Below are 20,402 nucleotides of genomic sequence, written 5' to 3'. Positions count from 1 at the left end.
TTGGCCCGGGTCTGTTTTTTTCTGTTAGGTGGCACTAACTGTGGTACACAATAAGACAAGGATATATTCAATAGGTTGACTGACTGTAATGAAGCCAAGGTTTACCTGCTTTGTCTTTGTTGGCCATAGCATTCATGCCAATGTTGTCAAACTTAGAACCAGCATTTATCCAACATATACACAAACTGTAAAAAAAACACATTTAGTTTCATACAATAAACTAACTCTAAAACAATAAACTAACTCTAAACAAACAGACATCAGCACACCAACTTAACATTGTGAGAAATATGACATGCGTGATCATCTCACCTCTTCAGCAGATGGTTTGGAACCTACAATGACAGAATGAACATGTCAGATAAGATTCTACACTCCTGAATGAAATTCAGAGCAGTTGAACAGTACAAACAGAGGCCCAGTTACTAACCTAAAGAACCACTGAAGTCAAGATCCTCTGATGCCTTACTCTTTTTAGAACCTGGCCTTGTGTGTGGAACCTCCATCTCATCTGAATCTTGAAGGGAAGCCAATGTATTTGATAAGAATCAACCTTTTTATACATTAATAACATTCGCAATTAAGGATGCCCTTTTGAAATGTACTTTTAAGTTAATTCAATCTGCTTACCAGTGTTATCAAGTTCTGGAACTAAAAGACAAATTAGAGTCAAGTGTGAACCTGTAGTGGAGGTATAGGTTAGTGGGATTTTCTACCATATTGTTAAACCAGTCATTTCATTTCAAAATAGTGAAGGGAAGTGAGCAAGTGCACACTTTGGGAGGAAGGAGAGAAATAATACCTTCCTCATCATCCTCTCCAATGCTGTCCATGAAGGCACCTCCCTCCTCCCCAAGTTCATCTCCAAAGTCCTCCTCATCCAAACTGCCTAGGGACACTTCATCCAGATCACCAGCCAAGTCATCATCCAGGTCTGAATCAGTAAGCCAAGGTAAGTTGCTAGCTAGCATTAAACTTATTTTATAAAAAACAATCAATCATAATCACTAGTTAACTACACATGGTTGATGATATTACTATTTTATCTAGCGTGTCCTGTGTGCGTAATCGATGCGGTGCGTATTCGTGAAAAAGGACTGTCCTTGCTCCAATGTGTACCTAACCATAAACATCAATGCCTTTCTTACACAGAAGTATATATTTTTAAACCTGCATATTTAGCTAAAATAATCCAGATTAGCAGCAATATTAACCAGGTGAAATCGTGTCACTTCTCTTGTGTTCATTGCACACAGAGTCAGGGTATATGCAACAGTTTGGGCCTCCTAATTTGCCAGAATTTTACATAATTATGACATAACATTGAAGGTTGTGCAATGTAACAGGAATATTTAGACTTATGGATGCCACCCGTTAGACGAAATAAGCAACGGTTCCGTATTTCACTGAAAGAATAAATGTCTTGTTTCCGGATTTGACCATATTAATGACCCAAGGCTCGTATTTGTGTGTGTTATGTTATAATTAAGTCTATGATTTGATAGAGCAGTCGGACTGAGCGATGGTAGGCACCAGCAGGCTCGTAAGCATTCATTCAAACAGCACTTTCGTGCGTTTTGCCAGCAGCTCAGTGCTGTGCTTCAAGCATTGCGCTGTTTATGACTTCAAGCCCACCAACTCCCAAGATTAGGCTGGTGTAACGATGTGATGTGAAATGGCTAGCTAGTTAGCAGGGTGCGCGCTAATAGCGTTTCAAACGTCACTCGCTGTGAGACTTGGAGTAGTTGGTCCCCCTGCTCTGCATGGTAACGCTGCTTCGAGGGTTGCTGTTGTCGATGTGTTCCTGGTTCGAGCCCAGGTAGTGGCGAGCAGAGGGTCGGAAGCTATACTGTTACACTGGCAACACTAAAGTGCCTATAAGAACATCCAATAGTCAAAGGTATATGAAATATAAATGGTAGAGAGAAATTGTCCTATAATAACTACAACCTAAAACTTCTTACCTGGGAATATTGAAGACTCATGTTAAAAGGAACCACCAGCTTTCATATGTTCTCATGTTCTGAGCAAGGAACTTAAACGTTAGCTTTCTTACATAGCACACATTGCACTTTTACTTTCTTCTCCAAAACTTTGTTTTTGCATTATTTAAACCAAATGTAACCCTTATTAACCCTCACCCTTATTTTATACTTATATATTCTCATCCTATACCTTTACTAGATTGTGTGTATTACGTTTTGTTGTGGAATTTGTTAGATATTAGGTTTTGTTGTGGAATTGTTAGATATGACCTGTTAGATACTACTGCACTGTCAGATTTAGAAGCATAAGCATTTCGCTACACTCGCAATAACATCTGCTAACCATGTGTAAGTGACCAATCAAATTAGATTTGATTTAGAAGTCGCAGTTGTGGTTTACTGCGAAGGTTAATTTTGTGACGTTAGTTGGCTTGCTAGCCTCAGATACTTACTCGGGTTCCACCCAAACGCAAAACCTCGTCCAAATTAAATTCGTCGTCCGGTTGAGGACTATCACCATAGATGTTTTCTTTTTCGTCATCCTCTCCTTCATCGTTGTCATTTTCCAACTCGTCCTTCACATGAACATAATTTGTTTTGGCTACTGCCGCCTTACGTTCTTTTGCTTTTGGTGCCATGCTGACAGCCGCTTGTAGAAATTACGACAGGACCTGGAAGAACAATGTACGGTAACTGCCTGTTGAAATAAAATCCTTGTGATGTCTATACTCACTAAAACTTCAGAACAATATTAGCTATTTTAATCTAAAACGGCATACTTATATTTGTAAGAAATGTCCGGGTTCTATTTGGATTTGTATGTGTCGAACAGGACAGTTTGACCTGACGTTCACAAGTCAATATGATCCAATCAAAAGCTTTGTTACAACTACCCGACTAGTTAATTGTCCAATCATAATTGTTGTTGCCGTAAGAAGGCGGATGTACTTGCACACAAATGTAGGTAGTTAGATTGTTGAATATGTCCAATGAGTTCTTTGAGTAATTAATACATTATCTGCCAAAGTCAGTCATATAAAGATGAACTAGAGTTTGACATGTTATTGTATTTATGAAACGAGTTCACTTTAGCTGATCCTCGAGATTGTGCTTTTACTTCTCTCATGCTACATGTGCAGCTATCGATCTTCGTTAGATAGATAGCTAACTTGATAACACGAGCACCTGCTGTGAAATTCAGACTTGATGACAATTTCTGGGAAGTACAGTTACAGTAGGGAATTGTTTGACTATTGACTGTTGTAGCTAGCTTGCTGTCTCAATGAGGACTGTTCGAGCACTGCAGAGATTAAGAGGAGTCCTTGTCCGCCCTTGTCCACCACCATTATTTGGTAAGGGCGATTTCTTTATTTAGTCTTTATTTAGTCTCTTTAGGCCGTCAGATAGTTAAGCGAATTATATTTAATATGCTCTATTGTTTACGTCTTCTACTCTACAGTTAGATCATGGAGCGTGGCACAGAGCCAAAGTTTCTCAAGCAGCTCAGCAGAGAAACCAATGCCAGGAAACTCGATGCTCAGACACCTAACCTCCAAGATCAAAGCCACAGGTCCTATCTCAGTGGCAGAGTACATGAGAGAGGTTCTTACCAACCCAGTCATGGTAACTACTAGTTACACACACACACGTACATACATACATACATACATACATACATACATACATACATACATACATACATACATACATACATACATACATACATACATACATACATACATACATACATACATACATACATACATACATACATACAGTTGAAGTCGGAAGTCTACATACACTTAGGTTGGAGTCATTAAAACTTGTTTGTCAACCACTCCACACATTTCTTGTTAACAAACTTATAGTTTTGGCAAGTCGGTGCGTGGCACAAGTAATTTTTCCAACAATTGTTTACAGACAGAGTGCATTATAAGTGAAATAACTTATCACAATTCCAGTGGGTCAGAAGTTTACATACACTAAGTTGACTGTGCCTTTAAACAGCTTGGAAAATTCCAGAAAATTATGTCATGGCTTTAGAAGCTTCTGATAAACTAATTGACATCATTTGAGTCAATTGGAGGTGTAACTGTGAATGTATTTCAAGGCCTACCTTCAAACTCAGTGCCTCTTTGCTTGACATCATCAGAAAAAAAATTGTAGACCTCTGTCTGGTTCATCCTTGGGAGCAATTTCCAAATGCCTGAAGGTACCACGTTCATCTGTACAAACAATAGTAAGCAAGTATAAACACAATGGGACCATGCAGCCCGTCATACCGCTCAGGAAGGAGACACGTTCTGTCTCCTAGAGATGAATGTACTTTGGTAACGAAAAGTGCTAATCAATCCCAGAACAACAGCAAAGGACCTTGTGAAGATGCTGGAGGAAACAGGCACAAAAGTATCTATATCCACAGTAAAACAAGTCCAAAAATCGACATAACCTGAAAGGCCGCTCAGCAAGGAAGAAGCCACTGCTCCAAAACCGCCATAATAAGCCAGACTACGGTTTGCAACTGCACATGGGGACAAAGATCATACTTTTTGGAGAAATATCCTCTAGTCTGATGAAACAAAAATAGAACTGTTTGGCCATAATGACCATTGTTATGTTTGGAGGAAAAAGGGGGCCGCTTGCAAGCTGAAGAACACCATCCCAACCATGAAGCACAGGGGTGGCAGCATCATGTTGTGGGGGTGCTTTGCAGCAGGAGGGAGTGATGCACTTCACAAAATAGATGGCATCATGAGGTAGAAAAATTGTGGATATATTGAAGCAACATTTCAAGACATCAGTCAGGAAGTTAAAGCTTGTTCGTAAATGGGTCTTCCAAATGGACAATTACCCCAAGCATACTTCCAAAGTTGTGGCAAAATGGCTTTAGGACAACAAAGTCAAGGTATTGGTGTGGCCATCACAAGGCCCTGACCTCAACCCTATAGAACATTTGTGGGGAGAATTGAAAAAGTGTGTGTGAGCAAGGAGGCCTACAAACCTGACTCAGTTTCACCACCTCTGTCAGGAGGAATGGGCCAAAATTCACCCAACTTATTGTGGAAGGCTAAATGAAAAGTTTGACCCAAGTTAAACAATGTAAAGGCAATGCTACCAAATACTAATTGAGTGTGTGTAAACTTCTGACCCACTGGGAATGTAATGAAAGAAATCAAAGCTGAAATAAATCATTCTCTCTACTATTACTCTGACATTTCACATTCTTAAAATATAGTGGTGATCCTAACTGATCTACGACGGGGAAATTTTACTCTGATTAAATGTCAGGAATTGTGAAAAACGGAGTTTAAATGTATTTGGCTAAGGTATATGTAAACTTCCGACTTCAACTGTAGTAAAGAAACCCGCCAGACTATGCTATTACTCTATAGAAATGTTTGCTTCAGAGATGAAGTGCTCTATTTCATGTTCCAGGGCTATTATGTGCAGAATGATATGCTTGGGCCAGATGGAGATTTCATCACATCACCAGAAATTAGTCAGATATTTGGGGAGGTAAGCATTTATCCAGAACAACATTTTAATACATGTATGTATTGTTGTGTAGTAGATAAGTATGCATATACACAATCAACAGTCTCTTAATGTTCAAGTCTCTTGATGTTGTTCCAGTCCCAATGCCCTGAGTGATGATAATGGTTTGAGCTCCTCCCTTCTCTGCCTGTAGTTGCTGGGGATCTGGTGTTTGAGTGAGTGGATGGGAGCAGGGAAGCCCAGTCGCTTCCAGTTAGTGGAGTTTGGACCAGGAAGAGGCTCCTTAGCCAATGACATTCTCAGAGTATGTATGTCCAGTCCAGGGCTGCTAAATCTTACTAAATGGCAAAAATGTTGAATGTGTACACAGTATACATGTCAGTTCAATCTATGATCAGTTGAGGGAGCCATTTCCCCATTTTGCCTGTTATATATTGAAATGTTCTTGTTTTTTTCATCAAAATATTTCTCGTGATTTTAGACAGTCACAACCTGTCCTGAATCTCATCATGGATTTTATCAGGACATTTAAACTCAGACCAGTGAGTCATAATCCAGGATCCAATGAACTAAACTACACCCTGTCTGTTTGTCTCTCTCTGTTTGTCTGTCTGTCTCCCTGTGTCTGTGTTGTTCAGGTTTTCAGTCAGCTGCGTGGGGCCCTGGGTGGGGCTGCAGTCTCAGTGCACCTGGTGGAGGTGAGTCCTAAGCTGAGCCAGGTCCAGGCCCAGTGTCTAACAGGAGACCAGAGCCAGGTGTCAGCCAGCGAGGATGAGCCTGTGTACCGCCATGGAACCACCACCACAGGCCTCCCCATCTCCTGGTACCGCAACCTGGATGATGTCCCCAGAGGTAATAATCTAGAATAAAAAATAAATAAAAAATTGGGAGGGGGGGGGTTATTATTATTGAAACATGTTTAAGGGGCTAGATCAGCTTTAATAGTGCAGATAGATTGTAGATTCCATCAATGTAATTCTCTATCATTTCCAATCACCCATATATATTTTTGTAAATCTATATATATATATATATATATATATATAGTACCAGTCAAAAGTTTGCAGACACCTATTCATTCCAGGGTTGTTGTTTAAAAAAAAATCTATTTTCTACATTGTAGAATAATAGTAAAGACATCAAAACTATGAAATACACGTATATCATGTAGTAACCAAAAAAGTGTTAACAAATCAATATAATTTTTTTTATTTTAGATTCTTCAAAGCAGCCACCCTTTCCCTTGATGACAGCTTTGCACACGCTTGGCATTCTCTCAACCAGCTTCACCTGGAATGCTTTTCCAACAGTCTTGATGGAGTTCCCACATATGCTGAGTACTTGTTGACTGCTTTTCCTTCACTCTGCGGTCCAACTCTTTCCAAACCATCTCAATTGGGTTGAGGTCGGGTGATTGTGGAGGCCAGGTCATCTGATGCAGCACTCCATAACTCTCCTTGGTCAAATAGCCCTTACACAGCCTGGAGGTGTGTTGGGTCATTGTCCTGTGATAGTCCCACTAGGTGCAAACCAAATGGGATGGCGTATTGCTGGAGAATGCTGGTTAAGTGTGCCTTGAATTCTGAATAAATCACAGACAGTGTTACCAGCAAAGCACCATTTCACCTCCTCTTCCATGCTTCATGGTGGAACCACACATTGTTCTTGTTTCTTGGCCCAAAAATGTCTCTTCTTCTAATTGTTGTCTTTTAGTAGTGTTTTCTTTGCAGCAATTTGACCATGAAGGCATTATTCACGATGTCTGTTGCTTGAACTCTGGGAAGAATTGATTTGGGCTTCAATCTGAGGCTAGTAACTCTAATGAACTTATCCTCTGCAGCAGAGGTAACTCTGGGTCTTCCTTTCCTGTGGTGGTCCTCATGAGTACCAGTTTCATCATAGCGCTTGATGGTTTTTGCGACTGCACTTGAAGAAACTTTCAAAGTTCTTGAAATTTTCCGCATTGACTGACCTTCATGTCTTAAAGTAATGATGGACTGTAATTTCTCTTTGCTTATTTGAGCTGTTCTTGCCATAATATGGACTTGGTATTTTACTAAATAGGGCTATGTTCTGTATACCACCCCTACCATGTCACAACAAAACTGATTGGCTCAACGCATTAAGAAGGAAAGAAGCTCTACAAATTAACAAGGCACACTTGTTAATTGAAATGCATTCCAGGTGACTACCTCATGAAGCTGGTTGAGGAAATGCCAAGAGTGCGCAAAGCTGTCATCAAGGCAAAGGATGGATACTTTTAAGAATTTCAAATATAAAATATTTTGTTTTGTTTAACACTTGTTTGGTTACTACATGATTCCATATGTGTTATTTCATAGTTTTTATTTCTTCACTATTATTCTACAATGTAGGAACTAGTACAAATAAAGAAAAACCCTTGAATGAGTAGGTGTGTCCAAACTTTTGACTGGTACTGTGTATATTTAAAAATATATATATTTTCCTTTATTATTTAACCTAACCCTACCACACCTCTCCTAATTTTAGTAAACTAAAGGACAACAACACTGAGGCTTCTACTTCCAGTTTATACATACTATATACATTTTACGGAAACAATGCAACAGTTATGTTTTGTTGGTTTTTAATCCCATCCTTCAGCTACCATCAACCCTTCCCATCCATCTCCGAATCCCATCCAGTATTTCTACTTTGCCATATATTTTGAACTACTGTTTCACAAAGGTTCCGAACCCATATACATTTTACAGACACAGCAGATTTGACATTAGTTTTCTTGTTGTTTTTAATCCCACCCTTCAGCTCCACTCAACCCCTCCCATCTATCTCTGAACACCATCCATTTTCTATTTCTATTTGCCATATATTTTTCCACTGTTCTGTGATGTTTCACAATGTTCTGAACCTTTCTATTCTCACAGTTTCTATAGATTGTAAGTTATAGATACACTTTTTTTGCTAAAAGTATTATTGACTATTTGACTATGACTTTTCAAATCACCCAGTAGTGCTATCTGCAGAGTTAGCTCCACATCTTCAACCATTTCTGGACCTGCAACCAATAAAAAGCTACACAAGGACAGTACCAAAACAAATAATCGAATGATTTTGTCTTCGCAGGAAAATCTGCAGAACTGGGATGGTTGTATCCCCACAATATATAACATTCTATTGGTTGCAATAATTTTGAATAATCATTTTAAATGAAAAATTATGAGTTTAGAATCCGGCATTGTTTTGCATATGAGTTCATAAACAATGTGCCATGGAATCGGTACATCGGGAATCACTTCCCAACTATTTTGCAATTTATATGACACAGTTGTCAATTTTTTTTAGTCCTTAAATGAAACTCGTATACTTTTTATTTGTCACATTTCTTTAACAAATGTTGGTCTTCAATGCAGGGCCGACAGACTAGTTCCTTACTTTTTTCCCCTTCCACTTGCCTCTTCCATTTTTGCAGTAATGCTGCAATTAGTTGGTTGTAATTTTGGGTAGAGCAGACATTTCCATATACAGTTGAGGTCGGAAGTTTACATGCACTTATGTTGGAGTCATTAAAACTCATTTTTCAACCACTCCGCAAATTTCTTGTTAACAAACTATAGTTTTGGCAGTAGGTTAGGACATTTACTTTGACACAAGTAATTTTTCCAACAATTGTTTCCAGATAGATTATTTCACTTTTAATTCACTGTATCACAATTCCAGTGGGTCAGAAGTTTACATACACTAAGTTGACTGTGCCTTTAAACAGCTTGGAAAATTCCAGAAAATGATGCCATGGCTTCAGAAGCTTCTGATAGGCTAATTGACACAATTTGTGTCAATTGGAGGTGCAACTGTGGATGTATTTCAATGCCTACCTTCAAACTCAGTGCCTCTTTGCTTGACATCATGGGCAAATCAAAGGAAATCAGCCAAGACCTCAGAAGAAAAATTGTAGACCTTCACAAGCCTGTTTCATCCTTTGGAGCAATTTCCAAACACCTGAAGGTACCACGTTCATCTGTACAAACAATAGTACGCAAGTATAAACATCATGGGACCACGCAGCCGTCATACTGCTCAGGAAGGAGACATGTTCTGTCTCCTAGAGATTAATGTACTTTGGTGCGAAAAGTGCTAATTAATCCCAGAACAACAGCAAAGGACCTTGTGAAGATGCTGGAGGAAACGGGTACAAAAGTGTCTATATCCACAGTAAAAACGAGTCCTATATCGACATAAGCTGAAATGCCGCTCAGCAAGGAAGAAGCCACTGCTCCAAAACCGCCATAAAAAGCCAGTCTACGGTTTGCAACTGCACATGGGGACAAAGATTGTGCTTTTTGGAGAAATGTCCTCTGGTCTGATGAAACAAAAACATAACTGTTTGGACAGAATGACCATCATTATGTTTGGAGGAAAAAGGGGGGCGCTTGCAAGCCGAAGAACACCATCCCAACCGTGAAGCGCGGGGGTGGCAGCATCATGTTTTGGGGGTGCTTTGCTGCAGGAGGGACTGGTGCACTTTGCAAAATAGATGGCATCATGAGGTAGGAAAATTATGTGGATATATTGAAGCAACATCAGTCAGGAAGTTAAAGCTTGGTCGCAAATGGGTCTTCCAAATGGACAATTTTTATATATATATATATTTTTTTATTTTTTATTATTAATACCTTTATTTAACCAGGCAATTCAGTTAAGAACACATTCTGGGAACAGTGGGTTAACTGCCTGTTCAGGGGCAGAACGACAGATTTGTACCTTGTCAGCTCGGGGGTTTGAACTCGCAACCTTCCGGTTACTAGTCCAACGCTCTAACCACTAGGCTACAATGACCCCAAGCATACGTTCAAAGTTGTGGCAAAATGGCTTAAGGACAACAAAGTCAAGGTATTGGAGTGGCCATTACAAAGCCCTGACCTCAAGCCTATAGAAAATTTGCAGGCAGAATTGAAAAAGCGCGTGGGAGCAAGGAGGCCTACAAACCTGATTCAGTTACACCACCTCTGTCAGGAGGAATGGGCCAAAAGTCACTCAACTTATTGTGTGAAGCTTGTGGAAGGCCAACCGAAATGTTTGACCCAAGTTAAACAATTTAAAGGAAATGCTACTAAATACTAATTGAGTGTATGTAAACTTCTGACCCAGTGGGAATGTGATGAAAGAAATCAAAGCTGAAATAAATAATTCTCTCTACTATTATTCTGAAATTTCACATTCCTAAAATATAGTGGTGATCCTAACTGACCTAAGACAGGGAATTTTTACTCTGATTAAATGTCAGGAATTGTGAAAAACTGAGTTTACATGTATTTGGCTACGGTGTAAGTAAACTCCCGACTTCTTCAACTGTATATTTGTTAGATTTGACATAACTCCACCAGTCCTATTGATATCCTTTACAGAGATTATACCTGTTTATTTATTTTGGGGGGGAAAATATATATTTTTTTATCAATTAGTGTATTTGAGTTTAACCACAACATATGTTGTAATATTTGTTCTATCTTTTCTGGTGGATTAAACTGAAATTGAAACCAATTTTCTATGGCTTGTTTTAAAAATAGCGATATTTTGGAGATTATTTAATTTTGAAATAACCGGAAATGAGGTTGTAATCTGAATAAAGGGGAAAAGGCCATTCTTGAACCTGCTAGAGAAACAGTTTGGATTGAAATATAACTCTTGTGTGACTGACAACTAGTAAAATGTCTAATGCTTTAATATTGAATCGTTTTTGCCCCCCGAATTCATATTTGTTATACAAATAGGCCCATTTAAAATTTGTCTGGCTTGCCGTTACAAATAAAATATATATTTTGCTCAGATAATTTATAAAACTGGTCGCTAGGTGTAGGCAAAACCATAAGTAAATTAGTAAAATGGGATATGATTTAAGAGTTAATCAGGGGGATTTTTCCACAAATAGACAGGTATAGGTATTTTACTTTCCATGGTAACAAAGTGTTATATATTTTTGCTAACTTTCTATTCAAATATATTGTATTAAGATAATTTATTTATTTCGGGATATGTATACCGAGTATGTCCACATCACCGACAGACCTTTTTAATGGTAAACTACACAGCAATGTTAAAGTACAATGTTTTTGTGATCCAATACGAGGTTAATCGAGAGAGGTTAGAAAAAGTATCTAGATCCTTTGAGGCTGTGGAGGGATCCAAATAGTGGATTTAAAAGAAAGCATGAATCAACTTTGTTTTTAAGCCCTTAAGATTGTTGGATCTGACTTTAATAGCTAACCTTTCGATGGCCATAATAAATACATATGCCGATAGTGGACAACCTTGTTTTACTCGTCTTGACAGTCTAAGTAGCCATTATTTACTATTTTACCCCTAAGGTTACTATACATAACTTTAACCTATTTTATAAGAGAAATATTCCAGGCATTTATATATAAATTCCAGTCGTACTTTATCAAAAGCTTTTTCAAAGTCAGCTATGAATACCAGGCCTGGTTTCCAAGATTTTTCATAGTGTTCTATTGTTTCCAGTACTTGTCTTATATTATCTCCAATGTATCGTCCCTGTAAAAAACCTGTCTGATTAGGGTGAATAATATCCGACAATACCTTTTTTATTCTATGCGCTAATTCTTACACTAAAGTGTAAGGGGCCTCCAATTTTTTAAGTGGACTGGATCTTTTTATTTACCACTTGGATCCTGTTTCAGAAATAATGAAAACACACCTTCTTGAGTATTATTTTTGTAGGAGTGGTTAAAACATGCTAATAACTGTCCTCTGAGTATATCAAAAAAATATTTGGTATACCTCCACTCGTATGCCATCCAACCCTGGAGTTTTCCCAGACTTAAAGGCTTTAATTGTGTCAAGAAGTTCCTCCTCTGTGATTTGGCCTTCACATGAGTCTTTCTGTACAGCTGTTAATTTTACATAATTAATAGAAAAAAATCCTTACAGTTAACATCGGTTAGTGAAGATGGAGGAGACTGAAGTGAAAACGTGCTTAAAATTGCTTCCTCTTTCAAAATACACTGCTCAAAAAAATAAAGGGAACACTAAAATAACACATCCTAGATCTGAATGAATGAAATATTCTTATTAAATACTTTTTTCTTTACATAGTTGAATGTGCTGACAACAAAATCACACAAATGATCAATGGAAATAAAATTTATCAACCCATGGAGGTCTGGATTTCGAGTCACACTCAAAATTAAAGTGGAAAACCACACTACAGGCTGATCCAACTTTGATGTAATGTCCTTAAAACAAGTCTAAATGAGGCTCAGTAGTGTGTGTGGCCTCCACGTGCCTGTATGATCTCCCTACAATGCCTGGGCATGCTCCTGATGAGGTTGGTGGATGGTCTCCTGAGGGATCTCCTCCCAGACCTGGACTAAAGCATCCACCAACTCATGGACAGTCTGTGGTGCAACGTGGTGTTAGTGGATGGAGCGAGACATGATGTCCCAGATGTGCTCAATTGGATTCAGGTCTGGGGAACGGGCGGGCCAGTCCATAGCATCAATGCCTTCCTCTTGCAGGAACTGCTGACACACTCCAGTCACATGAGGTCTAGCATTGTCTTGCATTAGGAGGAACCCAGGGCCAACCGCACCAGCATATGGTCTCACAAGGCGTCTGAGGATCTCATCTCTGTACCTAATGGCAGTAAGGCTACCTCTGGCGAGCACATGGAGGGCTGTGCGGCCCCACAAAGAAATGCCACCCCACACCATGACTGACCCACCGCCAAACCGGTCATGCTGGAGGATGTTGCAGGCAGCAGAACGTTCTCCACTGCGTCTCCAGACTCTGTCACGTCTGTCACATGCTCAGTGTGAACCTGCTTTCATCTGTGAAGAGCACAGGGCTCCAGTGGCGAATTTGCCAATCTTGGTGTTCTCTGGCAAATGCCAAACGTCCTGCACGGTGTTGGGCTGTAAGCACAACCCCCACCTGTGGACGTCGGGCCCTCATACCACCCTCATCTGACTGTTTGAGCAGACACATGCACATTTGTGGCCTGCTAGAGGTCATTTTGCAGGGCTCTGGCAGTGCTCCTCCTGCTCCTCCTTGCACAAAGGCGGAGGTAGCGGTCCTGCTGCTGGGGTGTTGCCCTCCTACGGCCTCCTCCACGTCTCCTGATCTACTGGCCTGTCTCCTGGTAGTGCCTCCATGCTCTGGACACTACGCTGACAGACACAGCAAACCTTCTTGCCACAGCTCGCATTGATGTGCCATCCTGGATGAGCTGCACAACCTGAGCCACTTGTGTGGGTTGTAGACTCTATCTCATGCTTTCACTAGAGTGAAAGCAACGCCAGCATTCAAAAGTGACCAAAACATCAGCCAGGAAGCATAGGAACTGAGAAGTGGTCTGTGGTTACCACCTGCAGAACCACTCCTTTATTGGGGGTGTCTTGCTAGTTGCCTATAATTTCCACCTGTTGTCTATTCCATTTGCACAACAGCAGGTGAAATTTATTGTCAATCAGTGTTGCTTCCTAAGTGGACAGTTTGATTTCACAGAAGTGTGATTGACTTGGAGTTACATTGTGTTGTTTAAGTGTTCCCTTTATTTTTTTGAGCAGTGTATCTTTTGATTCATGGGTGACTCCATCATTTGTCAGAAGTTTCAGTAAAATATTTTTTGGTAGCATTTTATTTTTCCCCGTGTTCCATCCAGTTTGCTTCATTTTTTATAATATATTACACTTGATCTTTCATGAATACGTTTCTCCATTTCTTTTTGTTTTTCCTCTAACTTGTTGTGTGCCTCTGGTACAGTTTTTATTCTATCTACTGTCCTATTTATTGTCATTTTTTATTTCAAACAGGCTTCAGCATCTACCTCGCTCATGAGTTCTTTGATGCCTTACCCATCCACAAATTCCAGGTACATTTACTTCACCAGCTGTTTTGATTATACATATAGATCTTGATAGCAGATCACAAAGAATTAAGTTATTGTAATTACCATTTGATCCATTGAATTGTGTTGTGCATTGATTGTGATGTGGGCCCAGGGAACAGAGAAGGGCTGGAGGGAGGTGATGGTGGATATTGACCCAGATGAGCCGGGAAAGCTGAGGCTTGTCATAGTGCCAGCTCCCACTCTGGCCTCTACTCAACTCATACAGGTGAGTGCTGCATGTCGATGCTTAACTCAGACCATCTTTAAAAACAAATAAAAAAATCTTATCACGTTTAGTTTGTATGTATGTATCAGTTGAAAGATTCAAATAAAAATGATTGTAAGCATTTTATCGGACTCATCAAAATGTATCTATCGCTGATGTTCAATGTGAATGGATGTCTCCTAGATTGAAAACAGTTATATCTTTGCTGAAGCCTACATTGACACAAACACAGTCAAATTGCTCGACAAACTCCTTTTTCCTTAAAAGTTTGAACATCTGTGCAGCATCTGGTTTTTATTACCAGTGTTTCTGCAGTATATACAGTACCAACCTATTTGATCTGGCTTCACTAGAAGAGTGCAGGGGCTTTGAACAGCCTGCCAAAGCCTTACATCATGAGTGAACTTGGGTGAAACCCCCTTACTGGTTTTAAATCCTGGCTAATGGCTGCTGCCCCTGCCTGACTGTCTGTGTATCCCGGGTTCCACATACTGTAGTAGAGTTTGTTAACTGTTCTCTCTGCGCTCGCCAGTTAAAAGCCCTACATAATCTTATCTGTTGCTCTGTCATCTCTGTGGTCTAATGGGGTTTTCAATTACAAGTAGACAGGCCTATAGGTTTTAATACTCCACTTTAGTCTATTTTTTCCCCATAGATGTCCCAACATGTGTTACCTGATAGTCTAAGGGTATTTCCCAAATTGCACCCCATTCCCTTTATAGTGCACTACTTTGGCCGGGCCCAATGGGGCTCTGATCAAAAGTAATGCACTATAGAGGGAATAGGGTGCCATTTGGGATCTATCCTAACCCACCAAAGCTAACCCCTCCTGGTTTTGTGATGCCTTGGGGCATAGAGCCAGTGCTGCTAAGTGGAGATGAATTGGAAGCAAAGTCATGTATGATTGCTGATGTGTGTGCTCAGGCCCCTGCTTCACCCAGACAGGTAAGCAGAGCCGCTCTTGTTTTTGTTCTGAAACCCCTTACCTCCTAGGCAGATGAAAAGAGACGGCACGTGGAGGTCTGCCCGGAGGGAGGGGTCATCGTCCAGCGCCTAGCCAATCGGATCACCGAGGATGGGGGTGCTGCACTGATTGCTGACTATGGGCACGACGGGACCAAGATGGACACGTTCAGAGTGAGTGTCATCATGTCTCCAACGTGGCCCGTTTATCAGCTGGTTTTAATACGGTCTGTGTGTGTGTATGGTAAAGTGATTAGCCGAGTGAGCCTCAGCTACAAGGAAACAGATGCAGGAAGTCGACATGCCTCTCTTGCCCTTTGCTGGTGGCACACGGAAATCAGGGTCAACTACCCTCCAGTTCTGTTCCTGGGGCTACACCCTAACCCAGCCCCATCTGGCCCCTATTAAGAGGGGTGGGCTCTCCCTGCCTGGCTTCCAGGCTTTGGGACTCACTGATGTGTGTGATGAAAAGGGGGGGGGGGGTCAAGCAAGTGACCCCCTCCTTCAAAAGACAGGGATACACAGAACTCCATCTGTTAAAGAACTACCCATCCCGGATCCGGTATATTTGCCATCAGCAACGCTGAATAGCATAGCGTCAAAAAAAAATTATAGAAAATATTAATATTCATGAAATCACAAGTGAAATATAGCGAAACACAGCTTAGCCTTTTGTTAATCACCCTGTCGTCTCAGATTTTGAAATTATGCTTTACAGCGAAAGCAATACAAGTGTTTGTGTAAGTATATCTATAGCCTAGCATAGCATTATGTACACTTAGCATCAGGAAGCTTGGTCACGAAAATCAGAAAAGCAATCAAATTAACCGTTTACCTTTGATCTTCGGATGTTTTCACTCACGAGACTCCCAGTTAGACAGCAAATGTTCCTTTTGTTCTATAAAGATATCTTTTATATCCAAATACCTCCGTTAGTTTGGTGCGTTATGCCCAGGAATCCACCGGAAATAGCGGTCACGACAACACAGACAAAAATTCCAAATTATATCAATAATGTCGACAGAAACATGGCAAACGTTTTTTATAATCAATCCTCAGGGTGTTTTTCAAATATCTATTCAATAATATATCAACTGGGACAGTTGGCTTTTCACTAGGACCGGGGGAAACAATGGCCGACTCTCTCTTTTGAGCAAAAATCACTCTGAGAGCCCCCACCTGACCACTTACGTAATGTGGTTGTTCACGCTCATTCTTCAAAATAAAGGCTTGAAACTATGTCTAAAAAATTTAGACACCTTAGGGAAGCCATAGAAAAAAGGAATCTCATTGATATCCCTTTCAATGGTCAATAGGGATGCATAGGAACACAGAGCTTTCAAAATAAGAGTCACTTCCTGATTGGATTGTTCTCAGGCTTTTGCCTGCAATATCAGTTCTGTAATACTCACAGACAATATTTTTACAGTTTTGGAAACGTTAGAGTGTTTTCTATCATAATGTGTCAATTATATGCATATTCTAGCATCTGGTCCTGAGAAATAGGCCGTTTACTTTGGGAACGTTATTTTTTCAAAAATAGAAATAGTGCCCCCTAGCTTCAAGAGGTTAACAAGGCAGCCATGTTTCAGGCAGGCTCACATTTATGTAACTAGATGAAAATGTTATCAATCGTTGCTCATGAGAGGAGAGACCTGATTTGGTATAAAAAAGGAAATGATTTCAGATCAATGTAATTTTTTAACAAATGAATTAAATCAAATGAAAATGTAACGATACACAAATAATGAACTGTAGTAGTCATGTCTACCATTTCTGTCATAACATCAAAACACCACCTGTCCCCCACCCCCAGGGTTTTAAAGGTCATAAGCTCCATGATGTCCTAGCCTCGCCCGGCTCTGCTGACCTGACTGCTGATGTGGACTACAGTTACCTGAGGAGGATGGCTGGAGCTACGGTGGCCTGCATGGGCCCTGTCTCTCAGAAAGACTTCCTGAAAAATATGGGAATCGATACACGCTTACAGGTGAGTAGGAACCCTGTGTGCACACTTCCCTGTTCCACTTCTTTGTACATGGGGCTAAGGTGACCACTATATAAACAATCATAACAATCCGCTTGCATCTGTATCAGTTTCTGTCAAAGCATTAAGTTAAGTGGAAGCTCATGGTTTTCAACTGCCAATCGGGGCTTTCAAGATAACTTGGTATTTTACTTTTACTTTGCCCTCCACTCAATTATCTTTGTCTAATTGCAATGTTGTGCAATGTTGTGTCTTCAGGTGCTGCTGAGGAACTGTGCAGACCCGTCCACAAGGGCCCAGTTGATCCAGGGCTATGACATGCTGACCAACCCCCTGAAGATGGGCGAGAGGTTCCAGTTCTTCACCATGCTCAACCACAGTCGGCTCACCAGGCCCGAGCCTGAGCAGTCCAAAGGGGGGAAGAAGATGGCCCCAGTGCCCAAGAAGGGCCCAGCGCCCCTGCCTGTGGCTGGCTTCAGTGAGCTTGGCCTTTCGTAAAGAACAGACATAGAGACTCACCACGGGTTCTTCTGCACTGCAGAGGCTGTGTATCAACTCACTTAAAAGTTGCACTATACCTTGATTATACATTTATAATTTAGCAGACATTCTTATCCAGAGCAACTTAGAATAGTGAGTTCATACATTTTCATACTTTTTTTCTTACTAGTCCCCAGTGGGAATCGAACCCACGAACCTGGCATTTCAAGCGCCATGTCTGAGCCACACAGGATTAAATACACAAGACTTTTGGTTTGAAAAGTTTAACTGAAGTGCTGATAAAATCCTAAGAATTATGTACTTTGCCTCACTGAGGGAAGATGGTGGTTGCCATCTTTCTCTTTCTCTATCATCTTCATGTTCATTAGACCAACATACCGTGCCTCACTGAGGGAGTGGTAGACAATGTAACTTTGATCAGTCAGAAGAACTTCACTCTATGTCACAGTGTCTGAAGCTATAGGAAACCATTCATGGCCCTTGGCCACGTGGTGCCTGGCTGTCTCCACATCTTGAAGCAATCTGGTGAACGTGGAGTTAGTAGATAGCGATGCATCCCAGATGACATCCTATTACCTATATAGTGCACTACTTTTGAACAGAGCCCTATGGGCTCGGGTCGAAAGTTGTGCACTACATAGGCAATAGGGTGTCATTTGGGACACAGTCAGCCACTCACAGCATGCTGTGTTTTGCTCTGACAGGCTCTCCCTCACTGCACCAGTAGCAATTAAAGGATACTATTACACAGGCCGATTACCGTAGCCATAATAACCAGCCCAAAAAACTGAGCGACCCTAACATAAAGCTATCATATTAAAGACTGAATGAGTCATATCATATTAAAGACTGAATGAGTCATATCATATTAAAGACTGAATGAGTCATATCATATTAAAGACTGAATGAGTCATATCATATTAAAGACTGAATGAGTCATATCATATTAAAGACTGAATGAGTCATATCATATTAAAGACTGAATGAGTCATATCATATTAAAGACTGAATGAGTCATATCATATTAAAGACTGAATGAGTCATATCATATTAAAGACTGAATGAGTCATATCATATTAAAGACTGAATGAGTCATATCATATTAAAGACTGAATGAGTCATATCATATTAAAGACTTAATGAGTCATCATATTAAAGACTGAATGAGTCATATCATATTAAAGACTGAATGAGTCATATCATATTAAAGACTGAATGAGTCATATCATATTAAAGACTGAATGAGTCATATCATATTAAAGACTGAATGAGTCATATCATATTAAAGACTGAATGAGTCATATCATATTAAAGACTGAATGAGTCATATCATATTAAAGACTGAATGAGTCATATCATATTAAAGACTGAATGAGTCATATCATATTAAAGACTGAATGAGTCATATCATATTAAAGACTGAATGAGTCATATCATATTAAAGACTTAATGAGTCATATCATATTAAAGACTGAATGAGTCATATCATATTAAAGACTTAATGAGTCATATCATATTAAAGACTGAATGAGTCATATCATATTAAAGACTTAATGAGTCATATCATATTAAAGACTTAATGATTAAAAGTCATTACAAAACATTTTCCGGTGTATATTATTGTTCTCTTTGTCTTGGAACCACATTTTCATACGATTAAGACTGAAAATATTCTGGTATTAATCCAGTGTATCAGCATATTTACATTTTGAAAGAAATCTTAGAAGATTTCTTAGAAAGGCAACAGAAATGTTTTCCTGCTCAAACTTGTAGAGCGATAGGAAGCATTTTCTGGGGCCATCTATAGGCCTCAACATATGGTGCTATCGTTACACAGCAGTAGTTAGCCATTTATTTTCTTCCCCAGCCACAAACGGCTCTGTTCATCTAACATATGGCACAATGAAATGTGGCAGGCTACACTGGCACTGTGACAGTTGGATTTAACTACACAGATTAGCGACATAAAGAGAGCTCTTTACCCCAGTTCTTCTGACTCTGTTGGTTGTCTCCCAAATGGTACCCTATTCCCCATATAGGGCACTGATTAAAAGTCGTGCACTACATTGGGAATAGGGTCCCATTAGGGATGCAGGCGTCCCATAGTTTCCTCAGTCCCTCGACCAATTAAATGATCAAGAATAATTGCTCGTTTAAAACATTTCACTAAAATAGGATGCATTTGTGTGTTATGTTGTATGGCCTATCTTAGGCAGATAATGATTCACTGTAGTTTCCGTGAGTTCTCTTACATAAAGGTAGAATATGTTCCTTTGTCTGGAACACCGCAATATAATCTGATAAATAAAACCAAGGGGACACGAGCTGCAAATGAAATAAGTAGTAAATTCTCTACGG

The 20,402-nt window shown here is 40.0% G+C and overlaps 1 protein-coding gene across 2 annotated transcripts; it reads left to right on the top strand.

Annotated features, from left to right (window-relative positions):
- The first annotated feature begins 2,405 nt into the window (after window positions 1–2,405).
- ndufaf7 (NADH:ubiquinone oxidoreductase complex assembly factor 7) lies at window positions 2,406–19,001 on the top strand. Of its 2 annotated transcripts, XM_046291261.1 has the most exons (11): window positions 2,406–2,669; window positions 3,252–3,337; window positions 3,445–3,608; window positions 5,421–5,501; window positions 5,674–5,784; window positions 6,119–6,332; window positions 14,291–14,349; window positions 14,480–14,593; window positions 15,587–15,730; window positions 17,373–17,546; window positions 17,802–19,001. In XM_046291261.1, the coding sequence occupies exons 2-11, from the start codon at window positions 3,268–3,270 to the stop codon at window positions 18,039–18,041; spliced, it is 1,371 nt and encodes a 456-aa protein (XP_046147217.1). In that variant the 5' UTR covers window positions 2,406–2,669; window positions 3,252–3,267; the 3' UTR covers window positions 18,042–19,001. The 2 variants fall into 2 exon arrangements, with proteins under 2 accessions (XP_046147217.1, XP_046147216.1); XM_046291260.1 differs by having other exon boundaries at window positions 2,407–3,337.
- The last annotated feature ends 1,401 nt before the right edge of the window (window positions 19,002–20,402 follow it).

This window comes from Oncorhynchus gorbuscha, linkage group LG12, assembly GCF_021184085.1.
Source record: "Oncorhynchus gorbuscha isolate QuinsamMale2020 ecotype Even-year linkage group LG12, OgorEven_v1.0, whole genome shotgun sequence".
NCBI classification, from domain to species: domain Eukaryota; kingdom Metazoa; phylum Chordata; class Actinopteri; order Salmoniformes; family Salmonidae; genus Oncorhynchus; species Oncorhynchus gorbuscha.
The sequence above is the reverse complement of the archived record's forward strand: the minus strand, read 5'-3'. Positions and strand labels throughout refer to the sequence as shown.

Bases quoted from the DNA above. Each gene is read 5' to 3' on its own strand.
- ndufaf7 (XM_046291261.1), top strand. From the start codon at position 3,268: ATGAGGACTGTTCGAGCACTGCAGAGATTAAGAGGAGTCCTTGTCCGC. The intron at 3,609-5,420 runs GTAACTACTAGT...TTCATGTTCCAG, and splicing joins TTCTTACCAACCCAGTCATG to GGCTATTATGTGCAGAATGA. The intron at 6,333-14,290 runs GTAATAATCTAG...TATTTCAAACAG, and splicing joins CCTGGATGATGTCCCCAGAG to GCTTCAGCATCTACCTCGCT.